Source organism: Excalfactoria chinensis, chromosome 4, assembly GCF_039878825.1.
Source record: "Excalfactoria chinensis isolate bCotChi1 chromosome 4, bCotChi1.hap2, whole genome shotgun sequence".
Taxonomy (NCBI): domain Eukaryota; kingdom Metazoa; phylum Chordata; class Aves; order Galliformes; family Phasianidae; genus Excalfactoria; species Excalfactoria chinensis.
Window position 1 is genome coordinate 65,862,582 of NC_092828.1, and position 13,166 is coordinate 65,875,747.

Below are 13,166 nucleotides of genomic sequence, written 5' to 3' on the forward strand. Positions count from 1 at the left end.
ATTGGCGAGGCAAAAAGGCAAATCCAATAGGGAATGTGCTAAAAAACATTTAACAAAACCAACATTTGAGTCTTTTCAAACAATAATTGTAATTAATGCTCTAACAATAAGCAATTAAGATGTTGCACCTCATAGTTTTACAATACAGACTGGAGGACCATACAAAACTTCATGTATTTATATGCAATTGCTGTGGGTTTGTTCCAGAAAGCCAAACAATCAAAGTGCAAAGGTGCTCCTGCCCTACTAGATTCAAATGTTTCCTACAATCCAATCTGGTAGAAGAATGCTGGGCCCATACCACACATGAACTTACAAGGATCTCTCAAGAGAGAGCAAAAATCAGAAGAACCCAAGACACTCGGGGTACTCATAGCACCAAACAAAAAAAGATACTGCAGAAACAGACAAGGCCTACAGCACTTCATGCAGTGAAGATGGGAAACAGCTGGTCAAGGTTAGAGGTAAACTAGGTCCCCCCAGTCCCAGCAATGCCGCTTGTTTGTTCCTAGCACAGCTGGGGATAGATTACACATGGTGGGAACTAGATAATCACTAACATTCCTTCCAACCCAATCCATTCTATGATTTTTCCAGATTAAAAATTTAATGAAATTACAATGCAATCTCAACATGCTACAAATTCCAAGCTGTGGTATTGAAGTACATCATATTATCATGTGTGTCCCTGAATAGTGCTTATAAAAGTAGATGATAATAATGGCTCTGCTGCTCCTCTTGTTTTTTTTCCTAAGACTGCGGTCTGAGTGTTGCATTTTTCTAGACAGATTTAGTTCGCTCAACAAGAGTTCGGTAAAAACCCCAACAATTCATAGCATGGTCATGAATTCTACATAACCTTATGGCACTGAAACAAAGAGATAAGCAGCAAGCACTAGTTTATTTTTCAACACCCTTTTTGTTTTTTCTGCATTTCTTTCAAAATTGTGCAGTGATTGGAAGATTTTTATATGAATTGGTATCTTTAAAGAATAATGCCTCTAAATAAAAAAACAACTTTGGCATCTTTGAATTAGTTCTAAAACATAAATATTCCAAGACATAATATAGTCTAATCAGTAAGACAGAGCATTAGAATAGGATTAATTAGTAAACACACACAGAATACTGACTCCCTTTCTACACCACTACAGCAGCAAACTGCCATTTATGATGATGTAAGTTTCATACCTAAACCAGCAAAATCAGTAACTAAGAAATCATCTGGCCTTATTTAATGAGATCCTTTGATATCCTCGAAATGTAGAAATAACCATTTCCAGATGTTGGACATGCGTTTTGCAAACAGTCGTTGATCTGTACAGCTGTGCTTTTGATTAAACAAGACAGTAGCACCATCTACTGGTAAGATGATCTTCTTCAAACTTTAGAAAAAGCTGTGGAGAGTGATCCAGCCAAAATGATGCAAAACGCTACGGAGAGTAATACGTAGTTTTTCAGGCCCTGGATAGATGAGAGGTTTCATTTAATTTTATGATAAAACAAATCTATTCGTTACATGAAAAGGTAATCTCATCTGTAATGGCAAATTACATATTTATGAATCTTGTACAGAATAACTAAGAGAATCTTAGGGCTACGCTGCTAAGCTTCAAATTCCACTAGAAAAATAATTTCAGCCATGCTATGTTAACATCTAGTAAATTAGCCTGTTCTGTGCATATCAGTTTAGGAATCTCTATGTTGTCAATAGAAGGGCACTCTGCCTCACTGTTTGGTCCTTTGGAGAATTTGATCTTGGTTTGCTAGTCCACATGATTTTTGGGGCAACTGCCAATTTCCCTGCCCCCACTGGAAGAACTAGCTCAAATAAAGGTTATGCTTGGCATCCTGTTTCTTGACCTTGCTACAGTCTTTATTTATTCTCCCTGCTGCTCATAGTTACAGAATTCCAATCTTCATTCCTATAAGACTTGTTGAAAGTTCTTAATTTTTCTTGGAAAAAAAAGAAAACAAAAAAACTTATTGGAAAACTTATTACTGCATGACATGACTTTTAGCTTCATAATGCAATACTTGTAAGGTGGATAAATTAAAGAGAGAGAGCTCTTCATCAGGTAATGCAGCTCTACAAGCTAGAGACAAACACAAGAGAGACTAGGTGAAAGATCTACTAAGATTACCTTGATTTCTTTAAATACAAGGACTCCCCACATTGCAGCAATAAGGCCAGGACCCTAAGGAAGAAGATTCATTTGTACATTACAGCATTTCCTTAAAATGTGCCACATTCCCATTATTGTTTTAAGGGTAGCTGCATTTCATTGGATAGCAAGCTTATGTCATCCTGTATAATTACAACATTCATGGAAAAAGCATTATCATCACCTAAGTGACCTTCTAAGGTAAGATACAGTAAATCATCAAGAAGGGCTAACAAAGTAGAAGACTGATTTAAGAAAGGGCATGATTTCTTTCTAAATTACACTGTGGGATCTGCACTAGCTGTTACACGCTCTTTTAGAGACTCCAAATAATATGCCCAAACTACAGTCTTTGATCTATCATCACATTTCAGAGGACTATTCAGGTTTTTTTGGCAGCCATCAAGGATATTCCTAACATTTCCTCTACTATGACTAACCTGTTCAACAAAGTTTGATTTTATCGCTCAGTATGATATCAAGAGACTGGAATACTAATGTTATTTCCTGTATTTCAGGGATCTGGACAAAGCACAAAGCCAGACAGTTAAGACAGGTCAGGAAAACCAGTGTTTTATCTGCGATGTTGTCTTACAGGTTTCCTAGCTAACAGCAAACAGTGGTATACAATGATAATTTCCAGACTTCCCAGTAATACAGTTTTTTCTCCTGTGTATGCAATGACCTGAATTCTCATGTCTGATAAGAAAATGTCTGAAACTCTCTGCAAATGCTTCCCATTACAGCTGCTCTCCGAAACACTTGACAGATGTTTGGACAGTTGTCTTCCTCTCTCTATCTTAAGTAAACTCAATAGGACAAAAATTTATAGCAGGAGAAAACAGCACCTTGTGCTGAGTGTGTTTGCACATGCTATTTCTTAGTGAAATTGCAAAATATTATTTACATAATGACTATGGTGCTATTTCCCTTTCTCAACAACTTACATTGCCAGAGGAATGCATTTTTTTTAATGAAGCTAATTGTTAAAGGGACATGATGAATAACTGAAACTCCCTCTAGGGTGAAGTAAAGGAGCAGGGGAAAGACAGGCAGCTTCTCATCAGTGCTGTCTTGAAAATGTTTCATTTAATGGTTTTATATCCTTGCCCTTTACGTATGCTGATAACCAAAGTTACCAAAGCTGCTTTCCATTAATCCTTCAGTTTCTAACTAGAATGATGCCAAGTTCTTTTTTTAAATTGCATACTGCAGAGTTCATTTTGATTAACTGCATCTTGAAGCAAACTTTAATCCCTATTGTTTCATTAGCTTTTTTTTTTTTCCAAAATAGAGTCATTCAGCAGAACTTTTTCATACTTATAAACCTCAGTTTGCCAGAAGTTATCCAGCTTTGCAGCACCATTCAGTAGACTCTTGAGGGAATAACAACAGATTCATACATAGTGATGGAATTTATGCAACTTCCTGATGTTAACTGTTTGAAAGGTACAGCATCATAAGCAGGAATCAAACAGCTATTTTCCCTGCCTAGGTATAAGAAAATTATTTTCAACAATTCATATGCTGTTAGATGTGCTCAAGAGCTGTAGTAAAAAATACTTCATTCTTAATTAAGAAATATAACTGATAGTGAAAAACAACAACTGAAAAAAATCCAGAGCAATATCTACTCGGTGAGATGAAAGCACGTAACTTTTCTTCTTTTAATCACCTCAGTTCGCTATTTAATATTGATACAGTTATGTTTCCTGAGCATTGGCTTTAACACAGTTTGAAGTCTCTTTCAACTTCTCCACTTTTCACTGGCCAAAATGGTGCCTGCCACAGTCATGAAAGTTTCTAATAAAACAAAGCACAGACAAGCAAAGGAGGCAATGCATACTCTTGGGGGAAAAAATAAAAAAAGAAGAAAAGCCGCAGGAATGTCAACATTTCAACTAAATTCCACAAATATGGGTAAAAGAGCTTTCACTTTAATTCCAGTCAGAGATTCTGTTGTTATATACTTACCGCAGTAATTATCGGAAAGCTGACTACAGCACTGAGATAGTGATTGGCGATGAACCAGCAGCAATTGGCTATTGCCCAAAGCACACCAGAAACAAACCCTAGAAAAATAAATTCTGATCAAAAACATGTACAGAAAAATATAGACAGCCATTTGTGAAACATCTGTTTTTATAGCATAATAGCAAAACTGAATATAACAAGGTAGCTCTGATAATCTAGACCAAAGCTCAAGGGATAAAATCAGCTACCTCAACTGAAGTACCAAATTATCAGTAAAGTTCACACTTTCCTGGGCAAAGTATTCTCCTCTCAGGCAGGGTCAGTTTTTGAAAATCCAACAATTGGACTGCAATGTCACTTTTCAGGTTAGAGTAAAATTAAGGTTGTTTCCTAACCTTAATGAACCTAATAGGAATATCTTTCAAAACAAAGTCAAATAAAGAGACTTTAAAGGCTAACTACAGTTCCAGCACACAGACTGAAGTAATCAATGCAAAAAAGTATGAATAACTAACAATAATTAGCTACTAGCTTAACAGTCATACCTGGTAGTATGGCTTTGGGATAAACATCAGGTTTATTTCTCCTGACTGCACAGTAGATCAAAAAGTAGACAGTACTTGTAAGAAATATTCCACTGAAGTGTGCAAAAACATAATCTAAATCTGAAAGAGATTGCAACATTGTATTAGCCCAAAATATCAGCTACTAATTTTAACTACATTTATTTCACTGACCGTATTCATACAGACAAAAATAAATAAAACGCTACTACTAACAATTCAAGTTCAATTGTGGTTATGATTAACGTAACAGTCTGACTATGGATGGATTTGGTTAGTCATACATATCCTTATTAAACATGAGTTAAATGTTGCACTGACTCTAGCATTTATCACAAGCCTTTATGCATTCCTGTGAGTTGTTATTTTTTGTAACTCTATTAGTCAAGCTACTGTATTAATTTATTAAAAAAAACTTGAGAAAATCCTTAAATGGGGCTACAAAAGTGATGGGGAGTTGTTTTACATAATCACATCCTCTCTTAACCCTCCACATTTACATTCCTGTAGATAGTTATTTCTTTATGCTATACATTTAAAAGATAACTGCACATACCATGGAAGATAAACACGGCCTTTTCTTATTTTTTTTTTCCTTTCTTAACTTGAAGAATGCATCACAATTTTGACCACTGCAATCACTAACAAAAACAAATCCCTTACAGATCGGGTAGGTGCTAAACAAAGCATTCCCAAGGTGGTAAAGCTGAAGCATGTAGCAAGGTAATCCCTATCTCCTCTGAACTTTGAGTCCTCATCAGTAAAGGCAACTACAATAATAATACTGTGTCTAGTTTGGGAATATATGAATTGCTGCATTCAAAAGAAACTGTACATGATGTAATAAACAACATTAACAGCAACACTGTTCTGTCCAAGGGGGCCCTTAAACTGCTGCTGGTACTACTTGCTAAATTATACTAAATCTTCAGGAAAATGTTTCTTGAGAAACATTTGTAGTTATTATATTTCCACAAAAGGCTTCCATTTAAAAAAAAAAAAAAAAAAAAAAAAAGACGTTAAATACTTGAAATTTTATATCTCTTTTCTGCTCATTAATTATTTTCTATCTACTTTCCTTTACTAGTGTACTAATTTGGCAACTGAGCGAGTTCTTGCACCTCATGTTCCTGGCATATGAACCTGGTACTTTGAAAGTGCTAGCTACATTTAACAAGATGTGAAGTAAGTGAGATAAGCATGGTATCTTCTGGGTTGTTTCTCATTGTTTTCTAATGGTGTAAGTCACCTCTGGGGAAAAGGGAGTGCCAGTATTTAGATAAAAACAAACTTGATAAAACGTAACGTAGTGCAGAACTTGTATTTTATCACTGTATTTCCAGCAGTACGAACAGTTTCATCCTGTGCCTTTACGAAAGCAGAAGACTACTGTGTAATAATGACACAAAGTAGAAGCCTTTACCAAACTGACTTGCTCTTGCATATATAGTTTCATTTCTTCTTCCATGGTCCTTGATGTAAAGTACTGGTACAAAACTGGAACCGTAGAGTATTCCAGCTACTACAGCTAGGCTACATCCTCTTTAAAAACAGCAAAAATCAGAAAAAAAGAAGAGCCTAGTGTTAATTAGGGAAGTAAGTAATACACTGAAAAACATCCGAGAAAAGTGCTAGCAATGCCATACAGATGTTAAGTTTTTTAACTTTTTAAGCATATTTTTATTGTTTTTAAAGCAGAAATTGTTCAAAACAGTAATTCAGTTTTCCTGCACTTCATGGCAAAGTAATACAGATAATTCTTGTGCCAAGAACCTGCAATCTGAATTAACCACACCAACCAATGTATTTTTTTTAAAGTGAAGCTGAGAGAAAACAAAAAAATATAGTTAAAATGCCCCCACTCTCAGCTTCCCTTTGCAGTCAGTGTTTCCCACACAAAAATTTCCAGGATCACTGCACCTCCCTCTCCACTTCCAGATGAGTGGGGCCTTGGCTGTCAGCAGTCCCCTTGCAAGCTACCAGTCCCACCCTGGACCACCTCAGCTGCTTACTTTCCATGTTGCCATGCTTTCTCCAGGTGTCCTCACCTGGAAACCACACCTGGAAGCATGGGTTCCTTTTATGCTGGTGCTAATCAACCACATGATACAAACCAACTCTGTAATAACATAATTGCTATTGATGTTTACTCTGCAAATGTTGTTCTTTGGTAGGGTAAAACACACTGAACACAGAAGAGAATTATTCAACTAGCTAAGCTACTATATTCATATACAAATAAGTGTATTATTTAATACTGCATGACTATGCCTGGAAAACTACAAAGTAAATTCTGTTCTTCCCGTGTTTAGTTACTTTCTCTGTTAACGACTTACACAAATCTTTTTTTTACTGGAGAAAGACTGGTCACCCATGAGACATCAGAGGCATCTTCAGAAGCATTAACAGACTGTAGAAAGATCAGAGTTTTTACTCAGTCCTGTTTTTTTCCCCTTTAAAAAGAAAACAGCATCTCAAACATCATATTAATACAGCAGTTCTTCTCTAAGAAAATAATAACGGAAGGAAAAACAAGAGGAATTTAAACAAATACTTTGGAATAAAGAAAAGAGAAATCATTTCAGAAAAGAAAAAAAACACCCAAAAACATAACAGTAATAACTGGATCTATCTCAAAGCCTGTAAATGATTGGCTTTGGATTTTGGCTTTACTATGTAACAGAGCACTCACAAGCGTTTTTACAATTTACATGCAGGTCTGCCTTTCAAAATTCACCCTGCACTGCAAATCAGGGACTGGTTCTGCAACGTGGCAAAGATCTGGGAGAGCACTTATGCATTCCATTGCCTTCCCCCCTAAGCATTCTCCTGCTATTTTAGTTAAGTTTTTATTAAAACTGCTTCCTCTTCTCAGAGAGGGAAGAAACACACACTGTCTATAACATAACCTCTGCAATAAGTACTTGTAAGTCAGAAAGCTGAGAAAGGGAAAGCCTTTTCTGTTGCTTACATTTGACCAAATGTACAAATAAAATATAATGCATCGATGCGTATTTGTCTCGCTTTATGTAATTTACCATGAATTTTAACCAAATATGTTAACATTAAGCAGTTTTCACTGTCGTTTTTAAACAGTTACATCTTTTCACTGCTGTAAAGTATCTGTAGAGTACTTACAGGTTCTCTCAGTAATGGCGTGCTTTCTAACGAAGCTGAAGAAGTTTGGACTTCAGTTTTTATAAAAAAAAATATGACAGCGCTCAGAAGAGAAAAACACACCAATGAATACCACAAGTCAGATCACAAGGATATAACATTTAGCATCCTGAGACAAAAGGTGTATTTGGAAGCATATTATTTTATTGTCATTACTACCCTAGACTCAGTTCAATACATTTTAAAAACACAATCGCTTTGAATAGTTGTAACAAACCACTTAAGCAGAAGTAAACAGATTGATCTTATTTTAGTCTTTAAAGTTCTCTCTTCTATATAATGGTATTGAAATATCTCCTTTCTGTGGTGTGTATTTACAGACACATGCTAATAATAGCTGTGGTAGATAACAGTGCCCTTTTGTACAACACTACACATAGTCAAGCATCTGCACAGAAACTTTGTATGCAACAGCTTCAAACTGCACAGAATTGGTTTTGTACCTAAGGGAAATTAGTCTTTCTGAGTCTTCTATCATGTGCAACTGGGAGAACACTGCTCCTACAGGGCCTCATGCACATGCAGAAGGAGAAGGGGTATGGCTTAGCGATGCTCCAATGCACTGACTGATTAAAACAAAGAAGAAAGGGGAACATTTCTACTTTTATGCCCAGCTCCCAGAAATCAAGTAAGTATATGTAATCAGAACAGTGACGTTCTGGATTGTTCTTTTAAATTATTTTTCAGCAAGATAATTTAAGGTTCTACAAATTCTTTCTCATAGTCACAAACAGAATGCCTCCCCCTGAAGAGTGATTTATCTCCTGCTGAAGCCATATGGATAGATACAAAAATATGCCAACTTCCTCCAGAGGGACTAGGTAAATATGCACAGGTGCCACCCAGGAGGCTAAAATGAAACACGTGCTTCTGAGCTCTATGGAACAATATACATATGCTTTGTGCAGTGTGCCAGGAAAACAAGTCTGGTAAGGATCTTTTCCCGTGTTGATCCCTTTTTTGTGATATCTCAGGAACTGGCAGGAAGCAGCTGGTGAGCTGAATGAATTCACCAGGCAGGAATAGCAGCACTGCTACCGTTCAGTGAACACCTCTCAATATCATGTGCTACTACCATTAGTAAAAAGCCACAGCAGTCAAGGACAGTCTTTACCCTCTCCATGTTCTTAACTCTCCTGTTTTGTACATTTTCGGGGGGGTATTTTGTGCATCTATTGCTTAGCATCCCTATGGCAAGCCCACGGCCCCTGCATTTAGGGCCACCCTTCTGTTCCTGGAAAGCGCTCCTTAGCCAACCATCTGGAAAGCACAGACACTGCTACCTAACAAACACCATCTTTATGTTTGGCTCAAAACTTGAACTCACACAAATGACAAACTAATAATAAAATGAGAAGTTCTTCCAAAGATCCCAAAGGAAGCCATTATATGGCAGCCGTTAGAGATTAGATAGACAGGGAGCTGCTACAATGACTGCACTACAGATCTGTCCTGACAATGTCTACCAGCATAAAACTACATTTCTGTGCTGAAATCTACGTATGGAAACAAAACAAAAACTAAGAGGCATGGACAACTCAAAAATGTGGTAAATCAATGTGCAAAGAATATTTCAATAGATTTGCCTGCTGGTTTTATTTTTTTCTGTGGTTATAAAATATATTTTTATGTCACAAAAATCAATCATAACTTTTTACCTTAATAGTGAAAGTCCCGCTCCAATATAATTTAGGACTGGTCTTGCTACCTCTTCTGGGTCAATTCCAAACCATCCAAACCTGGAACATTTAACTACTTACTCTTAGCTGCACAAATTGCATACCAAATACTATAAACTAGTCTTGAAAATCTTTATTCACAGAAATAATTCTGCTGAAGTTTATATTAGAAATATTGGATTGACGCTTCAGTTGGTTTGCGCAAACCAACTGAAAAGAAATCTAAATTGAAATTGATTTTTTTTTAATGTGGGTATTTAAAAATCAAAGTTAATTTCAATTGCTTTATCAATCCATGCTGAAGAAGACAGTGCTCTGGTTTTATTTAAAAACCCACATTATTTACTCAATTATGTTAATAAACATGACTGGGCATTTTCTCCCTATTGAGGCAATGGAAACAAACAAACAAAAAAGATAAAATAATTAATCTGACTACTTTACACATTGAAAGAAAAAGATTTTTAATGTATCCTCCTTTCCTCTTTATCAGTGACACTTCTTACACTCTGGTTGTTAACAAGGAAAGAGAAACATTAATAATGCATAATTTAAAATGCTCACCTGGAACTTGCCCAGCCTGTCAGCAAATTAAAAGAAGCCCATATCAAAAGACCAAGAGCTAAGCCTATGGTTTTAATAATAGGGACAACTGTGATGTTGCCTAAAAAAGAAAGAAAATAAATAAATAATAATAAAAAAATCAACGACCCACAACACCAAAATTAAAATCAGTTCTAAACTAGACCACGGTCTTCCATATTTCAGCTATCAATTTAGTCTAACAGTGTTCAGAAGGTAATACAGTTGAGGCAATTACGGCTAGGTAGCATTTCTTAAAAATAAATACATTAAATCACAGACTTTTCCTCAACATTGTTTTAAAAGTTATTTTTGGTGCGAATTTCCTGCTTATGAAATAAAAAGCTGGAGGCATTAAGTAGGTCCATCCAGCATATGCAGTACTACTATTCACAGTAATATTTGCTCCAAAAGTAAAGCTCCATTAATAGCAGGACTAGAAAAGCCAAAAAACTACCTCATACATGGAAATAGTTTTGGTGCTGCTTTTGTGGTGAGTTAGGATTACTTTGTTTTTCAAGGATTGGAACACTTACCTGTAGCCCACAGGAAACCTCCTACCATAGCCAAAGGCCAAAACTGGGGACAATTCCGGATTAAATTGACCACCAAAGAAACCATCCAAATGGAAGCACAGAGAATCCACTGGAAGAACATTCCTATGAAAAAAAGCAAATGTGCATGAGAGAAAAATGGCAAAGCATTACAAGTGTGAGTCTCTTACCTCTGAACACATGTTTTTTAGCTTAAATAGCACAGAAAAAAATGAAAGTTGGTCACTTTCTGTCAATCTATTCCCTGCTATGCACTCAAGTAATTACTTAATAAATTACTTAACAAATTGCCGGCCCAACCCTCAAATGCATAAAAGTTCTGATAGTTTTCTGACAAAGAGGATATTAAGTTACTGAAAGCTTCTCCCACCACCCCAGTAGCAGCTAGCGCAGGTGGCTGACCAAGACAAAACTCCTTCAGGGTCCAACTCATTAATACAGAACACTGAGGATAACAAAGTTTGGACAAATCACTCCAACCTTCGCTGAATCTCTAAGGGACAACAAAGCAGACTGTTTAACTTCATGCCAGCTAAGACTTTTATTTTTAAACTACCCTTGTCCTTCTAGGACTGTATTTGGTACAAAAAAAGAAAGAGTCTGTATTGCACATAATAACATTAAAATAACACGGTTGTAGATATATTCCTCTGGTGATTGGTTATTGACTATGCTTCACATAATCATGCAAATGCAACATGAAACTAGTATCATAAAGTGATAACGTGCTAAAGAAATTATAAGAAAATAGAAGCGATGTTTCCTCTCACTGGTGTTATTAACTATAAGCATAAAAATATCCTTTTCTTATTGGTCTCATTATTTCAGGTCCACAACAAAAGTGCAACATTCCAAAGTCCAACAACATTTACAGTGTTATAAAGGACACTGTATGTACTTCAGAATCCCCAGCATGGTAAAAGATCTTCTCATTCTATCTGAAGATGCTCATGAAATCATCATTATTGTTAAAGTGTACAACTTTTTTCTACCATATCCTGAACTAACACATTACTGCTTTGCACTCTAACATCAGAAAGATAGTTTAAGCACAGACGCAGACTACATTGATACTTATAAATTGACCTATAGAAACATTCACATTTGCTGATGATATATTATTCCTACTAGCAAAAATAATAAAAGTAAAAATGTAAATAAGTTTACCGTCACCAGTATCGTATTTTTTAACTGGCACAAAATTTGTCCCAAACAGAAGAACAGCTACTGTGGAAGAGGTAAATCCAATAGCTAGATCTGTGCCATTGCTGATGTTAAAGGTATTGTAGGCTCTCTCAAAGCTCATTTTTGCACTGAAGGTGTCTCTTTTTGTAGTTTTGTTTGTTTGTTTTTCTCTGCAGGTCTTGAAAGATTCTGAAATCACAGAGCAGAATTAAACATGTTAAGTATTAAAAATACCACGCTAGTTCAGAAACCTCCAACTTAAAGGACCCTATGTCTCTCTCTCATAAGTCTGAAAGAACTGGGAACTAAACCATAGAATTCCATGCCATAAAATTGTAATAACATGCCAATTAAGAACAGATGCACAAAACAATTGGCGCATTTCACACTCAACTGCATAGAAATCATGTCTGAAAACACAACACCATGAATGTAGATTATTCGAATCTCTGAGACTTACATGAAACCTTGCTGCCTAGGGAGACACTATATCATAACATTTTTACTCCTGCAGGCAAACTAGTCACACAGGTGCATAAAAAAGCAGGGATTAGAAAATTAGATAAAACCATTACTGGAAGAAGCCACAGTAAATTGCAACCTCTCTGCCTACAAGTAGTGAATTGGCATAGAGATTCAACAGATTGCCATAGTTAGTATCACATACTAAACCACAAGAATTGATCTAGTTGGTATAAAGCAGGAATAAAGGTTCATCTTTTCGTCTGGGTAGCAGAAGGACAAGCTGCTTCAACAGTTTCTCCTTTCATTCCTTAGGATTACAAGTGAAAGCCATAGAATTTTTTCATCACATAACAACCTCTTCTTTTGTTCTTTTAGTTGGAGACTCACCTTGAGATTACACTCAGCAGAAGTGTCCCATACACCTCTGATGTGGATTTGACAGCAAAAGTGGCTCTGAAGACAGGTATATAAAAAAGTAAACATATAAGAAACAAACATATAAGAAAAGCGCTTGGAATTGTAACCTGCAATATTTAACTGGCAATACAGATTTTAGTGGTTGTTTATCCTATACTCTAGACTTCCTCTTTTCAATGAAAGATTTTCACTGTTAAAAATAACCAATTACTCTGTGAGTATAAAGGGGCATATCTATAGAGGTATGCAATCCTGTTGTTGATGTAAGGCTGATTATTCTGATTATAATGACATCCCAATGCAGTTTGAAATTCCCCAGCGTAGTGGCCTAAGTGCTGCCTGGAGGAAAGAAGCTAAAAAAGGATGGAGGTAATTTTGCAAAATCAGCTAAGAGGTGCTGCAAGT

The 13,166-nt window shown here is 36.1% G+C and overlaps 1 protein-coding gene across 3 annotated transcripts in view; it reads right to left on the reverse strand.

The window, feature by feature from the left end:
* TMEM144 (transmembrane protein 144) overlaps positions 1–13,166 on the reverse strand; it is a 24,297-nt gene continuing 11,131 nt past the window's right edge. For all 3 annotated transcript variants that reach the window (XM_072335779.1, XM_072335778.1, XM_072335777.1), the window contains exons 2-13: positions 12,732–12,797; positions 11,862–12,068; positions 10,677–10,799; positions 10,123–10,222; positions 9,538–9,618; positions 7,841–7,922; positions 7,039–7,112; positions 6,126–6,244; positions 4,685–4,804; positions 4,140–4,237; positions 2,145–2,198; positions 1–1,464 (exon numbers count right to left, since the gene is read on the reverse strand). In XM_072335779.1, the coding sequence (XP_072191880.1) occupies positions 1,381–1,464; positions 2,145–2,198; positions 4,140–4,237; positions 4,685–4,804; positions 6,126–6,244; positions 7,039–7,112; positions 7,841–7,922; positions 9,538–9,618; positions 10,123–10,222; positions 10,677–10,799; positions 11,862–12,000 (1,074 nt within the window). In that variant the 5' untranslated portion in view covers positions 12,001–12,068; positions 12,732–12,797 and the 3' untranslated portion in view covers positions 1–1,380. The remainder of the gene's footprint in view (positions 1,465–2,144; positions 2,199–4,139; positions 4,238–4,684; positions 4,805–6,125; positions 6,245–7,038; positions 7,113–7,840; positions 7,923–9,537; positions 9,619–10,122; positions 10,223–10,676; positions 10,800–11,861; positions 12,069–12,731; positions 12,798–13,166) is intronic.